Source organism: Strigops habroptila, chromosome 6 (genome assembly GCF_004027225.2).
Source record: "Strigops habroptila isolate Jane chromosome 6, bStrHab1.2.pri, whole genome shotgun sequence".
NCBI classification, from domain to species: Eukaryota; Metazoa; Chordata; class Aves; order Psittaciformes; family Psittacidae; genus Strigops; species Strigops habroptila.
This window is the reverse complement of record NC_044282.2, coordinates 29,212,294-29,237,765: the sequence shown is the minus strand read 5'-3', so window position 1 is coordinate 29,237,765 and position 25,472 is coordinate 29,212,294. Positions and strand designations below refer to the sequence as shown.

At 38.6% G+C, this 25,472-nt stretch overlaps 1 protein-coding gene and 1 long non-coding RNA gene across 11 annotated transcripts in view; one reads left to right on the top strand and one right to left on the bottom strand.

Annotated features, from left to right (window-relative positions):
• The window catches only part of PHIP (pleckstrin homology domain interacting protein), a 106,886-nt gene that overhangs the window by 54,762 nt on the left and 26,652 nt on the right, over nt 1-25,472 (bottom strand). For 6 of the 10 annotated variants that reach the window (XM_030490330.1, XM_030490331.1, XM_030490332.1 and 3 more), the window contains 8 exons: nt 21,346-21,567; nt 20,643-20,743; nt 13,816-13,886; nt 12,930-13,030; nt 12,770-12,810; nt 12,282-12,380; nt 10,126-10,279; nt 9,006-9,140 (listed from right to left, as the gene is read on the bottom strand). In XM_030490330.1, coding sequence (XP_030346190.1) covers nt 9,006-9,140; nt 10,126-10,279; nt 12,282-12,380; nt 12,770-12,810; nt 12,930-13,030; nt 13,816-13,886; nt 20,643-20,743; nt 21,346-21,567 — 924 coding nt within the window. Of the gene's footprint in view, nt 1-9,005; nt 9,141-10,125; nt 10,280-12,281; nt 12,381-12,769; nt 12,811-12,929; nt 13,054-13,815; nt 13,887-17,715; nt 17,807-20,642; nt 20,744-21,345; nt 21,568-24,219; nt 24,435-25,472 lie in introns of those variants that run through there. The other 4 variants (XM_030490335.1, XM_030490333.1, XM_030490338.1 and 1 more) reach the window with 4 other exon arrangements.
• On the top strand, nt 10,860-17,722 carry LOC115609730. The gene is made up of 3 exons (XR_003991974.1): nt 10,860-10,873; nt 17,510-17,514; nt 17,624-17,722. It is a non-coding gene; the product is annotated as an uncharacterized LOC115609730 (long non-coding RNA).

Here is a 25,472-nt window from a genome sequence, read left to right as displayed (position 1 = left end):
CAAAAGCTCAGGCATTAGCTTCAGCAATCTTGAACTTAATTCTTAATGTCTATGTGTCCAGTACTTTTCAGCCTTAACATCAACATGGGGTTTGTCTGGTTGGGGGGACGAGGCGGGTGTTGTTTTGTGTAAAACATTTATCTGCATTTACGCAGAATAGCTATGCTATGAAAAGGCATATATTAACCATTGTGACTTCACATAGTGAATGTAAAGCAAAACTAGTATGAATGTATCCACTTGCTTCAAGCTTTCTCACCGGATGCGCGACAGTACATTTTCAATTTCAAAAAGCTTAATGTTTTAAGCACAGCTATTGCTTTGTCATAATACACATCAGTACATTTCCTGATTTTGTGCCAGCATTTTTAAGAAGCATACCCTGTTTCATTAATACACCATTTGAAATAGCAGCAGCATTTCAGAGCTATACAACTATAATTGTCATGTAACCAGAAGAGGGTGACCTTACACGGTAGGCTAGTATCTGCTTGCTGATTCTACCACTCTATTTGTTTTCAAAACAATCAAATGAAATGAGGAATTTCAGAGATCACCTTCAAAACAAGCATATCGAAACCACTTTTTGTTTCCTCAGCCCAAGGCTTCTCAAGAAAAAAGCAACCTGAATAAGAAAGAGAAGGACCAAAGAGAGTCACATTTTTTTCTTTACTATATAGCTCAGTCCTAAGAGCTTGAGTCTAAGCTTTAAGACTGATCAGGAAATCAAGGACCTAAAAATAAGTTTGTGAGTATTCACAAATTCTATCCTTTTGATCACATGAAAGCATTACATACTTCACTGCATAAAAAGTTAGAATGTAGTCTAATGAAAGCTACTGCAGCAAAGTAAATAAGGTTTTATGAGCAGTCCTGCAGCATCACAAGATCCTTCCAAATACATGTTTTCTTTTGCCTAACTTTTCCTAGTGCTAACTGTTAGAAATATGGTCATGTTGTAATCCTTTAAATGTGAAAAGCAGATTCTGTAGCCTTGTCTTCTCAATTCTGGAGTGAAAGATCTTTTAGTGAAGTAAAACATTTTGTCCTTCACAACTTCTACCTCAGGAATACCCAGACATAACCATTACAGCTCTTCAAAAATGTCTATCAGGCTTTATTTACATTGCTTCAGGTACCTGATAGGTGTATAGAAATTAAAAAGGAAATTTAAAATTAACTCATTTTAAAGTAACAATATATAGTCCTTTCTCTAAAAAGTAAGTAATGCTGAGAAAGGTATTACGCATTTGCTTGAAATCTACATCAAGCAGCTGTGCTACTTTTAACCTTTTCAGATATTTTCTCTTTAATTTGGGGTAAAAAAAGCCACAAACAAATAAACACCACCCCCTCCATATCCCCTCCCCAAAAAATCCAAAAGCCAACAACATTAAGTTGGTCATGCTGAGTAGTTCATCTTAAGTCTTGCTAAGAAATCCTGAACAGCTTTCTGAAGTACAGCTCTGTATTTTTATATTTCACATAACAAGTACTGTCCCATCAAGTTTGAGACTTCTTTAGAGAAGTTAACCCAAGCTTCTGGTCAACCTGGTAAGACAGCAGATGACGCTCAATGCTATGTAAAACAAGTCATAACCCGAACAATTCTATAGATAAAAAGTTTTCAGTTTCATTGACATTTTAACCCTGCTGCAAGGCTACAAGCTTTTTTGGGGTTGCTTGTTTTTATTTTTCTTTTCTTCTTTCAAAGATTATTAACTTCTGTTGTATTTTCCTAACTCTATCCTTGAATATAAGTAAAAGATCAGCCTACAGGCTTGTTAGCTCCAATGATAAAGTAACTTATGCCTGTGGTGCATGTTCAATCACAGTTCACACTGAAGTACTTTGAAAAGATTTCAGTACCAAGAACACTAGAGCTGCTGTTGACTATGTTTAAATTTTGATGTGGCAATATAATACAAAGTCAAAATAACTTTATCTTGATGAAAGAATCCTTAACTATTTACATACGGTTCCAATAAGATGTCCTTCAATCTGGAGTTTAGAAACTCCAAAGCCAAAAGGTTTTGTCCCCATTTTCCTTTTAGCTATCACAAATTTTCTTTAGAAGTAAAAAGGAGAACAAAAAAAGAAATATAACTTTTTCTGCAGTTAAATCCAGACTTTACCCTAAAATCTCATGTAATTTGCTTCTGGGCTGAAAATTTTACATGAAGTTGGACAAAATCACATATTACTAAATTTATGTTAAAACAGCAACTGCAAAACATTAACTTGTTAGAAAATTTACACTTTTCAGTTCAGCTGCTTACACTGTACCTGTTTTAATACAGATGGAAGAAACCATGCTCATCACACTACCCAGATCTTTAACATTTTGTGAAATAAACACTAAAGTGCATAAGTCTTTACCCTGTTTGAAAAATGTTCATATTAAAGGTTTCATAATCTGTTGCTAATTAATAAGCATACTGGAAACAACACATGCAAGTCACAAGCTTCCTAGTTATGGATATCTTGCCTATTTACATAAAATGTAAGTAATGTATTCTATATGGAAGTGTGGGACTATTCATTACGAGCTTCCAACAGAAAAGTGCCTAGAACAGAAGCAAACAGCTAGGATTCTGGTACAGAGATCTAGACGAAAATATGCTCCAGTTGAAAAGAATTAAAAACCCCTTTTTTTTTTCTGAAGACCTGTGAGAAGGCTCATCCTACCTTGCAGCAACTACAGCTATCAAAAACATCATGTCCTTCTAGGTCTTAATGAAAAAGTATGTCTTAACCTGATCAAAGATTTTAAAAAGCAGCCAAGAAATGCAAGTGTACCCTGTATCTTCTCCAATACTAATGCAACAAGAAGGTCAGCCTCCCCATCAGGCCCTGCGATTTTAAAGTTTCCTTGTGTGTCCCCCCACTTCTTCCTGATGGTTCCCATAAAAGCGGGACAGAGAGCATAAGAACAAACACCAATTCCAGCACTAAGTTACACTGCCTTAAGAAATCGTCCACTGTTCTTGAAGTACCAATCTGGTTTCCTGGGCAAGCAACGTTTACTCAGTGACACAGAGAACAGTGGTGTTTCTGGGAGAGATTAAAGCTCTTCTTTCATAAATGTAACAGAGTTTGTTGTCATTTCAAAGGAAGCTGAAGGTGGGAAAGGGGGAGAACAGGTTCTGTGAGGAATTTCGTTTTTTCTTCCTCCTCCTCAAAAAGAACCTGAAGGTTGCTTCAAATCACCACTTTACAGAGCTTGAGCTATAATGCGTTTCTGAAATATAAGCATGGTATTTCTACATGCTCTGATGACATGTGTTTTCGCATTTAGAAAGTGACTCATCATCAAATTCACAACAGCTGGAGATACACAGTGTGACCTTTAAGTGTCAAAGGCTAAGGTGGCTTAGCCTTTCAGCAAGTCAGGTAACGTCACAAAGGTAGGAGGATTCTGAAGTATTCAGATCTGTGAATTTAATACAAGATTGTAAAAGCTTTTGTTCTGTTTTTTTTTTTTTTTAATCAGTATTTCAAAGCATTCTTCGGAATACGACGAAAGGACTAAGGCCACCTTTGCACTGAGTTCAAAGTTAGTTCCAGAACTACCACCCACTCAGAGCACGTTGCAAAGAACACTGTAACACCTGACTGTATATACAGTCTTGACCGTAATACAGTGCTCAGAAAGACTGTCTTAGCCCTAAGGTAATGTAACATAAATGAACTCTCCACAACCACTAGAAGCACACTGAGATTACAGGTAAGCAGAAGTCTGACCTTAACAGGCATTAAACCACACAGGCTCCCCTGAGGTATGTGAATCATGTCAGACAGAAGACCACCTACTACTGGCTACAGCAAAGCCCGACTTCTCGTAGAAGCATCTCCCAAGAAGCATCAATCCATCAATCCAGTAAAACAGAAGAGCAACACCCAGTCATGAAAGACGTTTTGTTGCTTGTTGTTTGGTTGGGGGTTTTTTTGTTTGGTTGGTTGGTTTTGGTTTGGGTTTTTTTTTGGTGGGGGGTGGGTTTGGGTTTTTTTAATCTGTTGACCAGGAGAATAATTTTTTTATTTAAAGGCATCAGTATTCCTTCTTAATTTCTACATTACACAAGGATTTCTGAAAACACCATAAGGCTAGTCCTTATCAACTAACACACAAGCTTCCTGGTGCAGTAATTGCAATGCCTACTTACAAAATCTGCTGAGTCAGGTATCGGATTCAGCCAAAGCAATTACATTCAAAGATGCAGTACAAAAATCCAATATTCTACAGTGACAAAGACTGTAAAAAATGCCTGTTCTCACCCGTCTTTCATTCTTGCTACTGTAGTACAGTTTTCATACTTCCAGTGGCATACTTCTAAAGTAACTGCAGTCACCATATGTCCCTGCAACTGTTCATGAACTGTTCATAAAGCTATGCTGTAAACCGAATTATAAAAAAAAGAACCAAAGAAGAACAGAGCTACAGGCCTGGAAATACCCTAAAATTTTTAGGCAACTTTTTTCAATATCCTTGTACAAGGCACCTCACTCACATGACAACTATCAGCTTTACCACAGGAGAAACCTGCACTCACAGGCTGCAGACAGAATGCCTTTTGCAAGCAGCCTCAATCAGCAGAGCTCACCCCCGAGAGGTACTGCTTAAAGGAAAGCATGCTTAAAGGAAACTGTCTAAGTCCAAAAAATAAAAATCAAGGGCAGCACTGTAACACTACAGATCTACTTGGAGTCAGACCTGAGGAACACCAGTACTTAAGGTCCAAATTGCAACACTAACAAAAACCCAAACACCAAACCAGTGCACCCACCTAACATTACTAGGCACCATTTATTTTTTTTTGATCTGGAAGATTCTTAAGTGCCTGTAGTTTTCTTTTTCCCCCCTGTACATTCTCAGAATTGAGAAACTTCTGCTTAAAGCCTATAGGAACTACAAGCCTTAGGCTAAGCTGCAGCACATACCATCCAAGTGCCAACCCTGGCATTCCTAACAAACCAAGTGTCAGGTCTATTAAGAAGTAACTTTGTGAGAACACCAGAAAGAAAACAGATCCTATGACATAAGAGAGCACTAATCCTGCAAGTTCAAAAGCTTGCCTTAAGCTTGAAGCCAAAGGCCATTTCTATCACTTTCTAATTTACCTCGAAAATGATTTCCATATATGATTTCCAAAACAAGCCTAGCAGAAGTGCCTAAACCCACAGGCTACAGATTCACGCCTCTCCACAGTGGCACAACTTCAAGAGAAAGTTGGGAAAAAGTCTTGTCTGGAACATTTATAGCTGAGATACCCTCTTCGGTAAGTGACAGATATTGAATTGAACACCTTCCCATCGAGGAGAGAAGAGAATCTAGGTCTTCTATTTCCCAGCTCAGCAGCTTAACATTAGTTAAAGCAATCCCAAAAGATGAGTGCCACCTGCGCCTCCACGCTCCTTTTAGGGACCTCCCTCAGTTACTGGAAAGGTGCCTCACCATGCCAGGGATTCACATGCCTCACTGCAGCTTTGAGTAAGAAACTGCATTTCAAATCTATCTCTATATACATTATCACACATACATTATTTCACTAGATAGCCCACCCCTCAGTGTGGGCTATCTAGTGTATTTTTTCCTGGAACAAGGACACCTAAATCTCATATCCTGCTCAGTAAACTGAAGATTTGGTAGGATATTGCATTCCACTTTGGAGACTAAGGACCTTGGTCCCCAATACTTAGGTACCACAACAGTCAAGTCCTTCAGTGAATCTAGGCCCTGGATAATGGGTCACAATTTAAATATGTACGAGGTTTTGTGCTATCCTTCTGTAGCAAACCCACTATTTTTGTGAAATATATAAGCTCTGAAACAGCAGGCTGCAGCAACCACTTAAGGTTTTTATTACCCTGTTTCTTCAGAAGTCTGCTAAATGCTTATTTGTAACTAGGAAATACAGCACGTGAAACTGCATCAGTATTACAGCACCAAAACCATACACTGAGAACACATTTTTCATTAGCAGCTGCATTCAGTCAGGACCGGCAGGGGTATTACACAGGCTACAAAACAGAAAGCACCTGTATTTGCACATGCAATTTAAAATCAGCTCAGGACTTACTTGCTGCATCTCAAAATTGCTTAAAAAGCTTTAACCCTCTCACACTCTTGATATTTCTATGGCAGATTTCATTATCTGGAGTAAAGGGTATACTCCCCAAGTCTAGCTGACTCAAGTCACTGAATTAAGCCAGTTCTGAATGCCCATGAAGTCCAGCAGACAGTTATGCAATACTTACAGACCTAGATCAAATGAAGTGAAGACTACACGTGAAAACAGAGAATATATAAAATATATACATACTTACGGAGAGTAAACGCATGTGTGTAAGCAGTCACTTATGGGACTGGGTTTACTAGTAATTATAAAGACTAAAATCTGACAAACAGACTGAAGATTCTTCAAAAAAAACTGTGACTGTGCCAACTGACTTAACAGCAAATTTTAAGTATAAAAATATGGGAGAGAATGATCTGCAGGAGCACCAGAGTCTCCTGGTGACTCCTCTCTGTAACCATCAAGGCACAGACTTTGATTTCCCAAGTTAAATTAAACACAAATCAAAAAGTATATTTGGTTACTATGGCTTTACAATTTCACATTCCCTTACTGGATAAAAGAAATTAAATTTCAAACTAACTGACACTGCTTGCATCTTTTTTGTTTGTTCGTTTGTTTTGGGGGTTTCTTTTATGCTGACAGTGAAGGATTTTGGGGTGGGGGGGACAAACAAAACTTAAAAATACCCAACTCAACTTTCCAGATTTGCCACAGGGCTTTAGATGTACCAAGCATCCCACCTAGGATGGGAATACCTGACTGGATTAACATTAAGCTAACAGTTACCTAAGATTTCCTGCTAGTTCAACCAACACCCCCGCAGTCCGCAATTTTTTTTAAGGAGCTGTTATTATGACAGAGTCATCCAGTGGTAGTTCTGGTACCACAGATGCTGTTTTATAAGGCATTACAATACAAGGTTCTTGAACTGTGTATCAGGATTCTCATGTCATTCAACTCTCACGTTTGATTCCTCCAGATGACGTTCCCTGTCTGATCCAAAAGAACTCAATTTGTAAAAATTTCCCATTCCCTAAATATGAATACTGTTTCTCCGAAGTATGAGATGACATATTGAGCAAGTCAATGAAGATAACAGTGGTTATCACAATAAATTAATATTGGCTAATCTAATGATGTTCCTAGCTGACACACCGGTTAGGAAACTGGGAGAAGACTGGCAGCTCTGTATGTGTTCATGCCCTCCCTTAATAAACCAGAACACTTAACATTTGCAGCTCTACAAAGGTGACTATGCAATACAGAAGCACTTCCCCCCACCCCCAGTCATCTAAGAAAACCTCTAATTTCCACCCATGTCTTTTGAAGCATCGGACATGTAAGACTGGCTGGTAAAATATTCAGAGACTGTGAAGAGATGCCTCTCTTGCATACCTGGCTCATATGACTTATTTACTGGTTTGAGACAAACTGATTGCCAGATTTACAATTCCCCTCACCTCACCCAGTAGGCAGATTTTCTCACATTCACTTCTAGTATGAAGCACAGATTACTAGCTGCTGAGATCTTCTGATCGTCTACACATTTCTCTCATTCCAAAGATCTTAAAATGTGTGTGATTTCTACCCTTTTTAGGTGTTTGTGTTGCACTGCACCTTTGAAATAATTGTTTCAGTCTTTCGGGGGTTGCCTACTGTCACAGGCATCTATAATTTAAATTCTGATAGCTCTTAAATAGGCTTGTCTTATAAAGAACAGATGTGCTCAGCCTCTTCTGACCTTAAATTCCATGAAAACTATCATACATCCATTTTAACTGGTACGGAAAAGGCAACCTAACCATGCAATGAGAACATACACCTCAACTGGTAACAGTGAATAGCATCGAGTAATGAAGATCTGTACTCATAGCTCCAAGATGATTGTCTCAGATCCTTTATAAGTTCAGTTACAGAAATCAATACAGAGAGAACACAACTGAATCTAGGTCAGTACTGAAGGAGTCTAGGCTGCTCTCTCCTCCATTAAGCTTGGCAGAATTTCCTCAGATGCTTCTGAACTGTACTGGTACACTGCGCATCTCAAAATCTTTCTTTAGGCTCAGAGTGACCTTCCTGGCTTGACTTCATTTCTAAATGCCCCTTTTCTTGGTGAGTACATCTGTGGCAGGTCTCTTCTTCAGATGATTTTCTTTACGCTGGTCTCCAAGACTGCCATTCCACTATGGCTGAAGGCTGGATGAAGCCCATTTGCCTACTCTCAGCATTCTCAATAATGCTTCATATTCTACAAAGACTTCTGTCATTTTCTCCAGGAGACAAAGTCTGAATTGCACAACACATCACTACCTTTTTGAGAAAAAAAGGTATGTACGAAGACCCACTTAATATGAAGAAACAGATGGAAATACCTGTTGCATCCATCTTCCAGAAGAATTAGTTTAGTGCAGAACAGACCAAATTTGAAACCTGCATGTGGAGGAGCTCTACACAGAAAGGCTGACAGTATTCTGTCCAACGGGCCCAGGCAGCATACAACAACATTGTATGAGATCAGGTGACTCCTGAAGAGCTTTAGCCAGATTAAGAATTAGTAACGCAAAAATAAACCAAGTTCCACCTTGGTTCCCCAGGCAGGAAACAGAGCACTAAAGGAGGGTCTCTGTCACCTTGTCTGTCTCTTACGCATGATCTCTGACAATGTGAACTAGCACTTCAATTTTATGTGGATGAAGCATATAGAAAGATGACACTATGAAAAACAGCCAAAACCCAACATTTTGCATTTTACAGATTTAATCTTTGCCCCACTAAACTGAATAGGAATTTATCTGGACTTCACTGGATGCAGGATCTTGCCCTGTACATAAATGCATGCTTCAAGATGGCCTACATAAGAATGTACTAAAAGCAAAAAGTTTAGAAAGGTTGCTTTGGCATATCTGCCTACAGCACAATAATTACCATGTTGAAGTAAGACCGGACTTTGACCCCTCTTGCCAAATCCCAAACTATGACATTTCCATCATGTCCAGCAGAGAAGAGAACTCTTGGATCAAATGGATGAGGTTCAAGTACAAACACTTCATCTTCATGTCCCTGAAATGAAAAGATACCGCGAGGTGAACAAGAGGATTGTCTTAAATACTTACCCAGGAATATGATAACACTAGCAAATGCAACATTAACCTGTGGAAGTGTTCAGGAAAGAACTACTTTGACCACACATTTCTTATTATCAGCAGTGTATTATATTCTTTTCTTTCCAGTTGCAATTTTAGCTTCCTAAGAAGAATGTTCAAGTATGTCACCTTCACAACAAGTATGTCCTAATACTTTTGCCAGGATTTTAAAATATTAGAGTCCACAACATTCGGTATTTTTGGTCTTAATGCTCTGCACGTTTCAAATTGTTTAGCAGAGTAGCAGTTAGAAATTTAATTCAGACCCATAAAGAATCAAATAGATACATAACTAGAAGTTAGAGAACAACATCTCCAAAATTAGTACTAAATTTTAAAGCTTTCTATGAAATACTTCCATCTCTAGCGGAGTATCTAATTACCTAGAGTTACCTATTTTCTCAGTTAAAAGTACCAGGCATAGGAAAAATGTTGTTTGATTCAATCTAGCTAAAAGACTATTCTTTGTAGTCATTAAACAATTAGGCTGCAGAAGTGTCTTTGCTGAAGCAAGGTAAATTTATCCACTAAAGGTATTTCAAAACATTTGTCAAATTAAATAAGGGTAAAAAGAAATAATTGTTTCATTTTCTCCTTCAAGATCACACTTTAGGGGAAAAAAAGCCCAAAATTAGTTTCAGACATCTTGAACAGCAATGGTTATTTGCAACTTTAAAACTCTATTTTCTAAGAAGCAGCTGACAGACATCTCTATTACCCTTCAATTACTCAGAAACATTTGTTAAGGTAGTCTTCATACAGAAAAAAAAAAACCAACCCAAACCACCAGAAAAAACCTAAACAAGCAAACAACAACAAAACAAACCACATAAGGAGTAATTTTGATAATGCATATGTAAATTTTGCATTCAGGATTAATAAATCGAGATGAAACACCTTACCATGAGAATATGAATGAGTTGGCCAGTGAAAGAATTCCAAACTTTCAGAGTCATGTTATTTACTGCAGTTATAACAGAGTTGTCATGGCGGTCCCATGCTACCATGGTCACTTTCAGCTTTGTGATTTTATCTTCAACTCCTTGTAAGCTTTGTCTAAAACAGAAGAGCAAAAAGTTTTGAAGCAATCTTAGCCTGCCAAAACATTTTAATGTCTCTAACAAGTGAAAATACTTCTGTATTTTTCTTTATGAAGAGGAGAAGCATTACTTCTTCAAGAAACTGGAGAAACAAAGATGTTTCCTATTACGTAGCACATGCAACCACAAAAGAACTGTAGCTTAAAGAATGACTAGAATTCTTTTAATATCTTAAAGAATGCTGATCCCTTTTTCCAGAAAATGCTCTCTGATACTTATGACCTAACTCAACTAAATTTGATAGCTACAATATTTGTTGTGACATTTGAAGAGCAAAAATTCAAACTAGTCAACCAGTGAACAGTAATTTGTCCTGAAGAGTATTTGTAACAAGTAGTTACAAATATGGAGAGAAGTATTCTGATATCTTTAAATGAGTTAAATTCTCAGGCTATATTTAGGTACTATACCACCACCCTTACATCACTTTACTACCAATAATAACGGTGCTTTATCCTGCATGTATTTTACTTTTATCCCTATGAAACCCCACCATTAGCCATCTGTAACACAATCTATCAGAATAGTCCAAAATTACATTTTTGTCACTGTGGTTTCAAGATGATTCAACACCGAGTTCTCTAGCACATTAATTTCTGGGAAAACATCAACCAAATGCAACAACAGCATGTTACCACCAAGTAGGCAGACAAAATATAGAATCTTCCATACAGTAAGCACTCCATTACACAACAGTATATATTGTACAACTCAATAACAGAAAATGTAGTTATAGCCAGATTCTGTTCTAGATTCATTGCAGAACCCAGGAGGCTTTATAAGCCAAATTCACTCTTTCCTTTCAGTGCAGTAATTTCATTTTCTTTGATAAAATTGTGCTTGTGCAGAAAACATCAAATTTGGAACTGCACTTAGCCTCTAGTCGAAAGGACAAAACAGCATCCAGCTAAAGGTGCTTTACTGAAATGAGCAGTTCAGTTCCTCAAAGTTTTGCGTTTGTGACCATGACGAAGAAGAATCCATTCCTATTTTTTACCAGGATCAGGTAGAACTAAGAATTCTTACAGGCTGCACTTTCAAGAAACAGTAACTCAGTCTGTTCTCAAAGTACCAGTGTTTTATACACTCTTGTCCAACAGTTTTATATTCATGTTTTGTTGCATCTGCCTGTAACTGACAAGATAGTCTAAGCTGTGATTTCATGAGACGTTTAGATCAGATTTGGCCTTCTCTTTCACCTCTCTCTTGGCTTTCCAGACATCCTTCCACAGGATTACCCCTGAAGTAGGTTTTTTTTTTCCTATTAAATATCATCCTTCAAACCACACAGAATGATGGGTAAGGGGAAAAAGGTTTAAACCTTAAATCTTTCTAGGGTATGTCAGTTGGAAAGATCTCCTCCATGCCAAAATAAAAAGGTGCAAGCCACAAGACCTACTAAGTCATTCTCCATCTTCAGGCCTCTTTTGTTGCTTGTTCCAGTGTACAGAAGTTTCCCATACCTACAAAGTCCTGTAAATTCTCAGACTGTTTTAACAAATGAAAACCTGTTACAGAGCAAGTGATTTATCTGCTCTGGCACATGGTATGAAAGAACCCAATACTGTTCTTCTGGGCATGCAGACTCTACAGTATCTTTAAGTATTACTAAAATGCAAGCAGTCTCAAGAACAGATCCGACCTGGTTTTCTTGCTCCAGGAATAAATATCTAAGTGAAAAGCCATATAAATTTGACCTTTAATGTGTTTTGAGTATCTTTTATTCTTTTAATCTAATCAAAACACTAGTGGAGCTATTATGAGGACAAGCCAGTTTCCACAGCTGAATATATAGTCAAATATTTGGTTTCATTGGACTTCAAGAGCTAGACAAGCATATTGTGCATTTAAGCAGTAATAATGTAGGAAGGCCTTTCCCCCTTCCCCCAGTAAGTCAGCAAATGATATCAATGGCCTTTAAGTATCTATCTGACAGCAGAATGTTTTACATCACTTACCCTGCTGGGCGAGTAGCCATATCTAACAAAATGCTTTTCCATTCCCTTCGCTTAAATTGCCAGATTCGTGCTGTTCCATCTCGGCTTCCACTCACAAATCTAACAAAAGGAGAAAAAAGTTACTCGGACACCAAAGGCAGATCTGTACAGAAAAGACACTTGAAAACTGAAGTCCCAGAATTTAGAACTTGAGAAAGGAAGCTATAAGTAAGAAGTCCAAACAGCGTCAGAATACTGTACTACTGGTTTGAGGTGAAAAGCACCTCCTATACCAGTAAAAAATTGAAGACCTGCAAAAGTGGAATCCTGAGCCCCATGTATTATTAAAATAAACTAGCGAGAATCCAATAGTTACAGATGATTTAACTGGACGAACCTCAAAGCAAAAAAACAAATTTTTTTTTTAAACAGCTACTTCCAGAAACTGATATTTACAAATGTCCACCAGGTCAAAAAACTAGCTCTGAATAAACAAATTGTCTGCTTACCTGCTACTACTATTAGAAAACTGAATGCTGTCAACTTTGTCCTATATGAAAAGAGAGTAGAAAAAGAAAAAAAAAAAAAAAGAGTCAAATATGAGTACGAAATATCCAAATTTATACAAATTATTATTTTAATCACATGTAATTTTTTAAAAGTATTTACAGTATGAAACTCCAACTCTGATATCTTCTCTGGCTGACCTGATCCAAAGAAATAAACCCTAATGATGTGATCTGTACTTCCAGTGGCCAGAAACATTCCACCTGAGAAAAACAAACAAATAAGACTTCAGAAAAAAGGGCAATCTAATGTTATTACAGTATTTTCAAATACCTGTGACATCAAATACTTATATGTATTCCCTTAAGTTTATAGCTGTATCTCATTTCACCTATGTCTGTAACTGATCTTTAAATACAAACAAGATTTAGAAACTCTAAAGTTTAACTGAGTTGAATTACCTCGCATATGCTCTCGGATAAATACGTACCTGCAGATGTACCTGAAAGATCAGCTAACTACAGCAATTTGTTTGCGACTAAGCTGTTAGAAGCCTCAATCTTAACAAAAATTGAATAAAACTTGAGCTCTAGCACATTTTCTCAAGTAAGTTTCTGTCATTCTGATACTTTATCCAATTATTTATGTTGTATTCTTCAATTGCTAACTCTGGAATCAATGAAATTCAGACCATAAGAACCTCCTTGTCCCAATCCCCACAAATTCCACCTCAGATAAAGCCAACTCTCACGATCACTCTGACAAAAAGGTATACATCATGTTTTAAAAGACTGGCAGTCACAAGAGGCTTACTTTCAATATTACATATTTAACTGTTCCCAAGAATTGCCATATTACCAAGCATTAATGCATAGATTCTGAATTTCTATTTTAAGTATTTGGGTTTTTAATAGCTACTTTAGCTCAACTACATCTTACTAACAAGAAATATGCTACAGCAAATGCATTATACTTTCATCATTATACTTTCCAAATGACTTGTTATATCGATATAAGGGAGAAAAAGAAAAAAACAGCAGACTTTTACCAGCACTAAAAGAGGAACAGATCATTTGGACTCCGGGACGAGGGCGTTCTGTAAACTTTGTTGGCCTTGGACTACAAATAAAGAAACAAGTTAAATAATTTCCTAATAGGGCTTCAAAAAATCAGTCAGTATCTTAGAAATAAAGCACAGAAGGATAAAATTAAATATGAAGGAACAGATGGCTGCCCATCTATAAACAATTTTGTGTGACTATGCTTCATGATCTGATCTTTAGGAAACTAAGACATCCAGATGGACTAAGTAATCCATGTATCAAGGAGAGTTGTCTCACAACTTAAATACCATTCCCCTCTCCCCTCCTGCTATACAAGACACTGCCCCTAAGTCACCAGCAAAGCAGAACAGAAGGCACTAGAGCCAGTTGCCCATGATGTCCCGCTTTAAACCACTAAGTGTACTGGAACCCTAGTTTTCTCCTGCAGCACATGACTGCTTTCACAAGAGACAAACAGGGCTTGCCACTCTATAGCAGAATACAAGAGAAATTTAAATAAATACAAGAGAAATTTAAATAAATTTTTCACATTATTAGACTACATAGGTTTATTCAGAGGACATGTATTCTTTGTGGGCTGGTTCCAAATAGTGCCCACTATTGGAACTGTTGCTGTTGTTCCAAACAGTACCCACTATTGGCCTGTGCTTTCTTTAAGACATTTCAGAACCTGATGTTCAAGCAGAACTAAAGCTTCAACAGATTTAGCACTTTAAGAGTGTATAAAACCAAAACAAATCAGATCTGGTTCTTCAATCATTACTTCAATTCTGCTCATGCACTGCAGCAACCTCAGAACAGTAGGTGGTCTTGCATAGTATACCATCTGCAATCTTCACTCAAAGAATAAACTTACTAGCGAACAGCAGCATTACACCCACAAATGTCATCACTAAAGATTTGTTTCAACATAAAAGAATGCATATTCATAACTTATCCAAAATTTTATCTTTTAAAAGCAAAATGGTCTATATAATTTATTTCAGCTGAAGGCAGATGCATAAGAGACCTTTCTCTGCTAACCATCTATTGCTATCTCAAAGAAAGTGGTAAGCATTAAGCTTTAGTGGTGCCTATGTATAAAACAAAGCAATAAACACCACTAACACCTGTTAAGAAATCTTTCTCCAAACTGTCCATTCAGTATAGGCTGTTTCCGTGAACTTTCCTCCAGGAGTTTTAAGGTAATTCTCTGCAGACTTATGACAAGGAAACTTCACAACAAGATACACGAAACAAGACAAAAATCTTTGCTACAGCAGTTGAAACCCTTCTTAACTGAGATTCTAACACAAGAAGAACTATCAGACAATTCAATATGCAGCTTACATAATTTGGAGCAAGTGTAAATAGATAAATAGGCTGCTGTTTTCTTCCACTGTGGTTTGTGAACTCTGCCTTTGGAGTTAGGACAGCTGTAAAATAGAGCAAGTATGAACTTACGTTCTAGTTTTAATAACTGAGTTAAATTCTCCAACCTATGTCTCTCTAATGTGTGCTACTGTATGCATTAGGAGACAAAAGATTATGGCGTTCTTTTACAATAGAGCAGACTGGTTTTTCAACATGAGCCACGCAATCAGTATTTTTGGGAAGCAAGGTAAGGGGACAAAAGCATAATTTGTTCCAACATACAGAAACCAAGCTAATTGTCTTGCTTTACGAACATTCTCAATCCAACTATTAAGTGGCTGGAAGGCACTAAGATACCTTCACAAACATTTGATAGAGAGGTCCAGAAAAGCCCTGGTCAGCCATTTTCCTCTTGGAGAGACCTGCGTTAAGTTCAACACAAATCCAGAAATGAGAGGGGCTGCAGTCAAAAAATAACCTGCACTTAGAGTTGCAGACAAAGAAGCCATCTAGTCTATGGGTCTCAACTAAGGGACAAACTCAGCCATATAAATGTCTCAAAATTAGGAATGGTTACCTAAACCAGCTCTACAGACTAACCTCAATCTGCACATGTAGTATCACAAGCAAGACTTCCCAGAAAACACCTGTGTGATACCACCTCTCCAAAAGACGTCATTGCTCACAAAATAACAACCAAGGTTCAGCACATCAGAATTCCCATGTACGACCAGCCCCTTTAACATCAAGTGCCTTCTGATTAAGAAAAGCAGATGGGAAGTATCACATCACACTGATGACAACTAAGAAATCAATGTCTTGTCCGAAACAGGAACATCAAAATCATCAGCATGTGTTTTTCCTATCATTTTTATCTCTTTTTAAACTTATGGCGAAAAAAACCAGTACAGTAAGCTCCTCTACCCAAATTTGTGAGACTGCTCTGCTGCCTTCTTCATATGGTCTGCCAGTAACAGACTAATAATGGAAACTTGTGATCCAAACAGGTGGCAGAAGAATAACAAGAAAACTCACTATCTTTCTCAGAGAAGACACATACGCAAATATTTTGCAGTGCAACTAATTTAACTTTGATGCACTGACCAGTTGTAATAATTCTCCCTTAAACTTGAGGCAAATTATTCATTTTCTGATGACTCAAGGCTGACTCTCTCTCTTCTCCTTACTGTCAACTGACACAGGATCCAACTCTTGGGTTTTCTATCACCATCTAGCATACATGGTAACTGCCTGGTCAGAAATCTCTTCACTGAAAGAAGAGGAGCACACACGTGGGTCTATAATGCTGAAGAACATGCACCCACACTAGTCACGGAAGCACGTGAACAAGGCTGATCGTTCTCCTTTGAACAACATGAGAATTTTGTGGTTAGCCATGCCAACGTCTGTGATTCATCCTACAGCACCAAATCTACTGTAATCTGTCCTTTTGCAAAAAAAAAAAAATAATCAAAACAGAGCTCTGTCACCAAGCATCTCCTGTCTGGGCCATATGTGTGACCTAGATACTGAACATGCCTCAATTAACGACGTTATCCTAAAATTGGGAAACCAACATAGGAAGCCTCTAATTTCAGAGATACTATTAATACTGCAGCAGAGCTGCAGGCAAAGCTGAATACAAGGATTTTTGAGATCTAAGAATGAAGCAAAATAAACATTTGCAGAGATGAAAAACCAAACAAAACAAAACAACCAGCTAAAATAAAACCAAACAGAAAACAGAACTGGCAGAACTGGGATAGGGCACTAGACACTAGAAAGCTTAAAAGATGTCTAAATCCATTTTAATGGCAAATACTACAGTTTTCAAGGCAGCGAGTTTTCCAGTTTTTCATGATCTGTTGAGATAAATAATTGCTCTATAATATTTTGATCTTATTTTACAAGTGGGGAATAAAGAACGATTTCTAATTTCCTCACTTCCTGAAGAAGCTGTCAGGGAAAGACCCCCTTCAGAGGGAGTCCTTCCCAGGAGGAAGTAAGTCCAATTTCCATTTAAAGACAGGGAGTTAATCCAGTAGACTTAACCATAAAGCTGGTTTCTACTGAAACAGTTTTCAGCGTAGTTAAGAACAAACCTGGTTACTTTTAAATTGAGAGCACTCAGAAGACAGCAGCGTATGCAAACGCTGCCTCTCCCATATTTCATGGAAAAAGTTCAGCAAAGTACTGCTGGCACTGCCAATCATCTTGAAACTACAATCAACCACATGATCATCATGAGGCTGCCCAACAGCTCATAATCTTAACTTACTGCCAGATGATTCAAGTAGTACCGAGTATAAAAAGCAGGGGGTGGAGGATAGGTATATACATATATCTTTTTTCTTTTAAGCAGATGAAATTTCAAGACTTCACCACCAGTCCCCATTTAAAGTATGGGATGATTCAGTAACACACTTTCATTGCCGACAGCAATTGTGTTCTTGATGGGCAGGCTGCAGTCAAGCTCAGGAGGAGCATGAAATCAAGTTCTGACTTAGGCATGTGATCGCACCCTTCTTCACCTGTACAACTCAGATTTTTTGGTCTTGCTTGAAAGCTCCCATTTCCCAAGCTTCCTGGGGTGGGAGTGGTACTGCAATCATGATACATGGCTGCAGGCTCAGAGCCTGATAATTGTTGGAAGAGATCTTATTTTCTCTGCCAGCTTTCCTCTGTTTTAGAGATACTGAACAGAAGCAAGTCTGGTTTTTTTACTGTATAGATGAAAGGAAGGAGAAAATTCCCACCCCACCAGTTATTCTCTCTTCCAGACAGCCTACACATCACGTTTTTCAAAAAACAACCTCACAAATGGCCTTTTGAAAAAAATAACTGGAATTTCTATTTTCCTTGATACTCTTATATTGCTAGCACTTGCTTTCCCCCAGCACATTACTGAATGGTTTGCGTGTTGCTGCAGTTCTGGAAACAGATCCAAATCTAGAGGTGTAAGGAAGTGCAATCACTTCATTGAAGACTGTTATGACAACATACATCCATTACTGAGACACACCGACCATCCGCTGCAGCCTACTTGTGGAAAATTACACTGGACTCTTAGTTTCCCAGTATCACTTATTTTGGCTTACTGGAATAAGCATGACAACCACAGCTAGAAAAGTTTACAGTTCAGCTGTAAGTAAAGCCTTAAGTGAAACTTCCCGTAACTAACAAAGTCCCCTGAACTAGTATACTGTTCATTAAGACTTTACTGTGTGTCCAACTGTTTTGATATTGTATGTGACATACAGCTTTGTTCCAGTCCGAAAAGACATATCTGTTTCTTAGTCAGACTTTACCATATTTTTACCAAATCTTAACCATATAATCATAGATTCTTTTAGACTTAGGTTGGAACAAAAAATGTCAATTACTTCAAATACTTAACAGCTCTACCAAGTTCAAACAAAGATTCAAGACCAGCATCCTGCCTCCAAAGTAGCCAAAACTGAATGTGTAAGAGCAGAAAAAGCACAGAGTAATGCCTTTTAATATCTTCATATAATGCTTAATATTCTGTGGCAAGGAGTTTCGTAACTATGTGTTTCGTAAAGAACCATCTCCTTACAATTTGGAATTGGCTACCCTCACTTGATATCCTCTAGTACAGTGAGGGCCAAAAAGCAGTTACTCATTATATGCCTTCCTCAAGACACTCATGACTGTACATGTCTCATCTTCATGCGTTCATCTTTTTTTCCACGCTGAAGAAACAAAGCTTAAAGGGTTCCTCTGTCTTCTCAAACACAATGCATAAAATACTTCCAGAACAGAAGGTAAGGATGGCACAACTTCCAGTCTCAAAACTTGCTCTGCATTCTGTGGTTAAGCAACATGAATCACTGCCATTACTTGGTTTTCCAGACCACTTCCTTGCTGTGCTGCACAAGACAGCTGAGCTACAATCTCTGTGCCACTGCCCGATCACATCTGCTGCGACTACTCAGATGTGAAAGCATTACTCAAAAATCCTTTATTCCTTTCATATTTTCTGAATGCATCTCACTGCAAATTTTTATTCTCCATTATCACCATGGAAAAGAATTAGTTGAGAATCCCCTACCATAACTGATGCCAGCTTTCTCACTCCCTAAGTTTTACCTCAAGATAAATCCCATGTGACCCCATGATTCAACCAAACATTCACCTCCCAGCTCACATAGTATAACCCACTTAACTCTCATGGATTCCGCTATTCTCCAATGACAGCATTTCTTTCAAAATTCAATTCCATAGACTCAAGCTTTACTTAGGAAAAGGAGAAAAAAAGGAAAAAAGTGAGAGAAACGTGGGCTCAAAGGTTTACAAATCAGGCAGATTAAGATTTCATCTTGTCAACAAGAGCTCAGACTTAAGAGACATTAAGAAAAATAATGTGGTGGCAACTCCTCTCCTTCACACATTAAAAATAAGCATGTAAGCCATCTCCTCCTCTCAGTAAGAAAGAGTCTTAACTTGATTATAGCATGCACCAGGCAACAGAGGATTAACAGCCTGAGAAGCAGCTTCATCTACAGTATCAAGAGAGCCAAGATGCCCAGAGAATGTCAAAATAGTTCAGGGCCAGACAACTAGAGAAGTACCTGGGCAAATATACCTACAAGCCCTGCATAAACCTTGCGCACTGCAGGAAAAGTGATTCTAACAGCAATTATCAGAACTACAAGAAAATGGAACCTACCTGCCAGGAGAATACATTTGTAAGAACACATCCCATCCCTAAAGCTAAATTGCTAATGATTACCAAAACAACTATTTCCAATTTTAAGCTACAGGTGTTTTGTGATAAAGGAAAAGAAGGAGCAAAAAGCATTTGAAAGCCACGGGAGAATGTAATTTTCAAAAACTATCTCTATTTGAGGGTCCTGACAACATTAAAAATGTTTTATACTTTGAAAGCAGAAACTTCAGGCTCAACTTCAGCCACCAACACACAGCTGCCCAAGAATTCTGCCTCCTGCCATGCTACTGAAAAGAGCAACGAAGAAAAGGTGATACAGATAAGGAAAGAACAAACATCAAAAATACCCCATCCTACTTATACTAAGACATTAGAGTCTCCTAAACCCCCTGGATTTTCAACTCTAAATTGCAATCATTTTATCAACATAATTTCAATTTCATTTGGGCTTGAGATCAGAACAGAACCAAAAAGTGTCAACTTTGGCATTACAAAAAAAAAAAAAAAAAATTCATTAGACTTTTTTACTAAAAGTGACAGAGCTACAGCAAAAAAAGTTATAAAAGTTACATGCTTCACTCCACAAAATGTTATATTATGAACTTGGTCCTTAAAAGATAAGCAAGCAATAGCTACATCACACAGCGACCCAGCCAGTGACAAGTTTTGTCTCAGTCACATTTTTCTCAAACATTTGTACATTATTCTTGATTACAAATAAAAAAACAAAAAAAAAAAGAAATAGAAACAATTAAAATAGCAACTAACTTTATTTTAAGGGTGCCAGCATCCCACAGCCAGAAGCATATTGTTCCATCTGCCCCAGTTGAAGATAAGTATCTCTTTGAGCCACTGCACAGTGGAGAGAACTGGGGGGAGAAGGGGAGAAGAAAAAAGGTCTTCTGTTAATCTGTTCCAGATGTTCTAAGAAGTTCCTCAAGTCATTGACTTCTAACACAAAAAGTATCAAAATGTACTTAGGGAAAGTAAATTATAATGAACACCAAAATAACACAATGCTGCTCAGAGCTACTCTCTTCCTTCAGAATAACCCTTCTGGGTTACTTGCCAAAGCACTCTGGATTCTCCCTCCCCACAACTCAAGTTGTACAACAGCATGAAACTCTAAACAGAAACAAACCAAAGTATTCAGCAGTGACTGTGGTTCTTACTCAATGTACCTGCACTCAGAATCACAGCCTACAAAGGAATTATACTTCAAAACAGAACTGCCCACGTGTCATTCAACTTTTTTTGAACAAGAATTATGCTTGGCATTTTTCAAGGGTCAGGCATTTTGACAATAGACACATGTTATTTCGCAATGTGTACCGTGAAAATTCCTTCTCACTTCATGGCTTTGTTGCCAGGCATGCATTTTTTTTTTTACAAAGAACATTCTTGGGTGGTTCCTTTTTCAGTCAAATGATGCATTTTATTGCTCAGGTGAACTTGCAAAGCAAAAACCTACCTGCAATGATGTTATAGATGCACTGTGGCCCTGCAGAACTGCTAAGGGTGCACAAGTTCGAAGGCACCAAACTCTGATCATTTTATCACAGCTTCCAGCAGCTATCATGGTGTTTTCATAGTTCACTGCCATATCAGATATTTCAGCTGCATGCCCTCTCAGGGTAGCCAACAATCTTCCATCATCTGTTGCCCAGATTTTTACAAGGCAATCATCTGATCCCTAGAAGTAAGGTAGAGATCATTTCAACCATACGATTAGTGGTTTTGATGTTACAGTTAACTAACACAATGAACTGAAAACAGAACTAGTGGCATACATAAACGTTCCCCCCCCTTGTAATGGTTTTCCACACTGCATTCAAAACACAACATGAGATTACATTAATTTTCAATAGTATATACAAAGCATGATACATTTATAATACAGATCATAAATCCTGCAGCAAACTGGATTTATGCTCTTCAGCAAGCCACTTTTTGCAAAACTCCAGCACAAACTGAAGAAGCTGCTGCAATACACTGAAATGAAAATTTACATTAAATGTGAAAATGAATTACGAATCAGTGCAGTGTCTGCCTGTTCGCATTATACCCACTTATGTACCTTATCTTCCTAGTTTGATCTTCATGCCCTACCAGTATTAGTAGCATACTTACCAAGTAACAGTGAGGTAAAGAGCCTGCTTTAAGAGTTATGCCATTATTACACTGAAGCACTATAAACCTGCTTTGACATTCACATTAACAAACACCAAAATGCCCACTCTTTGTCAACAAACTTCAGAGGCTTCATTGCCTATTCATACTTAACTCGTATTTTGCTGGTCTTCCTACACCATTATAACAACTGCTTGCCTGTATACGACAAAGTCACAGCTCTAGCAAGAATTTCAGAACTCAGCCCTTCATTTCTCATTGCATCTGAAAGTCTGAATGTCTTTGTAGCTTGCTCAACGCCATGGCATTTGAACACTGCTCAGAGACACCGACGGAGAATTGTTGTAAACATTCCACTCATTTGCTTAGGTTCAGGAGCAATAAAAAGCTGGGTGTTGGGTTTTAACATGTAGACCACTGATGTGCTACTGAACACAGACAGGTGCCACAGCAAGTTACAATGTGACACCATCGTAATATTTCACCTGAGTTTTCCTCTTCCATCTATGTACAGAAATCCTCTAGGATTTATTCTTTAAAGATGCCAGAAGGCAAGGCAATACTATCATCCACCTTTTATAACAAAAAGGTATCCAAAGTACAGGGGCCAACAGCCAAATTTTTAGAAGACTGGTAAGCATTCAGTGAATGCAAGCATCAAACAACCAGAAGTCTCATATTTAGAGCCTACTATTTTCAACATTACAGCTTTTATAAACAGGTAAATTATAGATATTTTCCTTATTTAGTACACTCTTTTAGACTACGTTCATGGAACTATGGAAATTCCACACTGCCACAGCCCAATTTAGCTACTGTTCTGGGCAGCCCAGTCCCAGAACACCAACACCCAGCTTGGCAAGTTCTCACCAATGCAGCTACTACATGTGGAGTAGAGGCAAACACTCCAAGGCAATGCTTTCAGGAAGGAACCCAGACACATCCCGCAGTTACTGAAATGCAGAAAAGGATTTAGAAAGCTTTTTCTTCCCTTTTCTAAATAAATACTGACTAGCCTGTTTACATTAATGCTGATGAACTGACAATTGATTTCCCCTTATTTCCTTAACTTTAATCATTACTATATTTTAAAAAAGTCAGTTCTCTACCTGAAAAAGCAGCTAAATTTTACTCATTAGTTCAGATTCAAAACCACTATTTGGGAGAAGAAGAACAAGATACCTGCAGTAACCTAACAGTTATATACCCAATTGTCCTATGTAGCAACACACTGCAAACCAGGCAACTTCCTCTGGCTTACTTTTTGCTCAGTGAACCAGAAGTTGTTTCTGGCTCACAGGAAGTTATCCACAGCAGTTTCTCTCTTCCTTATTTGTATCAATTCAGACAAGACACACATATCTTAACATCAAGAGATACAGCTATAGCCCCAGTTTTTGAAACAGTAGAAAGCAAGCTGATTGTGTTTAGGTACATTGAGAGAGCACATTTTTCTACAGGTTACTTCTCTACAGGTCTTTAGCATCATCAAAAAGGCTACTCTGGAGCATTGGTGACATTTTAACCCCACAGAATATCTTGCAGGGGGGCTCCAGACATGTGAAATCAAGACAGTTTAAAGGTATAGTCTATACTATTTCTACTTACGCATAAAATTTCCACACTGAAATTGTGGTACACATTTGCTTTATCTAACTGATAGGCTGCTACAGTGCCAGCCCAAGGAAAATAAACGGACTCTAGATTTGAACAGCAATGGACAGACAGAATCACTGAGGTGGGAAGGGATTTCTGGAGATGATCTAGTCCAACCCCCTGCTCAAGTATGGTCAGCTAGAGCAGGTCACTCAGGATGATGTGTCAACCATTTCTGTTCTGTCATCTTCTGCACACTTACTGAGGGAACCCTCTGTCCCATCATCCAGCTCCTTAAAGGAAATGTTAAAACATATTGGCCTCAGTACCAAACCCTGTGGTACACTCCTAATGACTGGCCTCCAGCTGGACTTCGTGCTGCTAATCACAACCCTTCAAACCTGGCAGTTCAGGCTATTTTCAATCTCACTGTACTTCTCTAGCCTGTACTTCATCAGTTTGTCAGTAAGGATGCTATGGGAGACAGCGCTGACAGCCTTGGTACAGTCAGGAAAAAACAACATCCACTACTATCCCTCATCCAACTTAGTCATTTAATCGTATAAGGCTATCAAGTTGGACAGGAATAATTTCCTCTTCATAGACCTATGCTGATCACCTTCTTGTTATGTTTGGTAATGGCTATCAGGAGGATTTGCTCCATCAGCTTCTTAGGTGATTGAGATGAATGATCTGTAGTTCCCTGAAATAACCTCCTCGCCCTTCTTGAAGACAGGAGTGAGAGTTGCTCTCTTCCACTCCTCACGAACCTCTTATCATGGCCTTTCAAAGGTAATCAAGAACGGCCTCACAGTGTCACCGGCCAGTTCCCTCAGCACTTAACAGTGTCTCTCATCAGGTCCCATGGTGTCATGGTTTAACCCTGGCTGGTAATTAAGCACCACACACCCGCTCACGCACTCCCATCCATGGGAGGGAGAGAATTGGAAGAGTAAAAGTGAGAAAACTTGTGGACTGAGATAAAGACAGTGTAACAGGTAAAGCAAAAGTCGCACACACAAGCAAAACAAGGAATTCATTCACTGCTTCCCACGGCCAGGCAGGCGTTCAGCCATCGCCAGAAAAGCATGGCTCCATCACGTGCAACGGTTACTTGGGAAGTCAAAAAAACACTATAACTCCAAGCGTCCCCCCCTTCCTTCTTCTTCCCTCAGCTTTATATGCTGAGCATGCCACCATATGATCTGGAATATCCCTTGGGTCACTCAGGGTCAGCTGTCCCGGCTGTGTCCCCTCCCAAGTCCTTATGCACCCCCAGACTACTCGTTGGCAAGGTGGTATGAGGAGCAGAAAAGGCCCTGACTCTGTGTAGCAACAGTACACAGCCCGACACTAGCTACTGTGAAAAAAATTCACTACCCCAGCCAAAACGAGCACACATGGATTTGTGTACGGCCAGTTCATTTAGATATTCCCTAGCCTGGTCCTCCTCCACCAAGAGCAAGCCTTCCTCACTCCACACTTTCCCTCTGGTCTCAAGGACTTGGGATTCCTTCAGACAAGTCTTGACACTAAAGACTGGGGCAAAAATGACAGACATGCATCTCATCCTTTTCCACGTCCTCGGTCACCAGTTCTGCCCTATTCATTAGCAGGACTACATTTTCCTGCTTTAGTCTTCCCTTTTGCTGCTCATATACCTGAAGAAACCATTCTTGTTGCTTTCCATGTCCCCTGCCAGATGCAACTCCAGGCTGTCTTCAGCTTTCCTAACCCCATTGCTGAGCTTTCAGCAAGAGGCTTTGTATTTCTCCCATGTCATCTGTCCCTACTTCCACCTCTTGCATGTCTCCTTTCTATGTTTCAGTTTTGTCAGGAGCTCCTTGCTCATCTGCATGGCTCTCCTGCCAC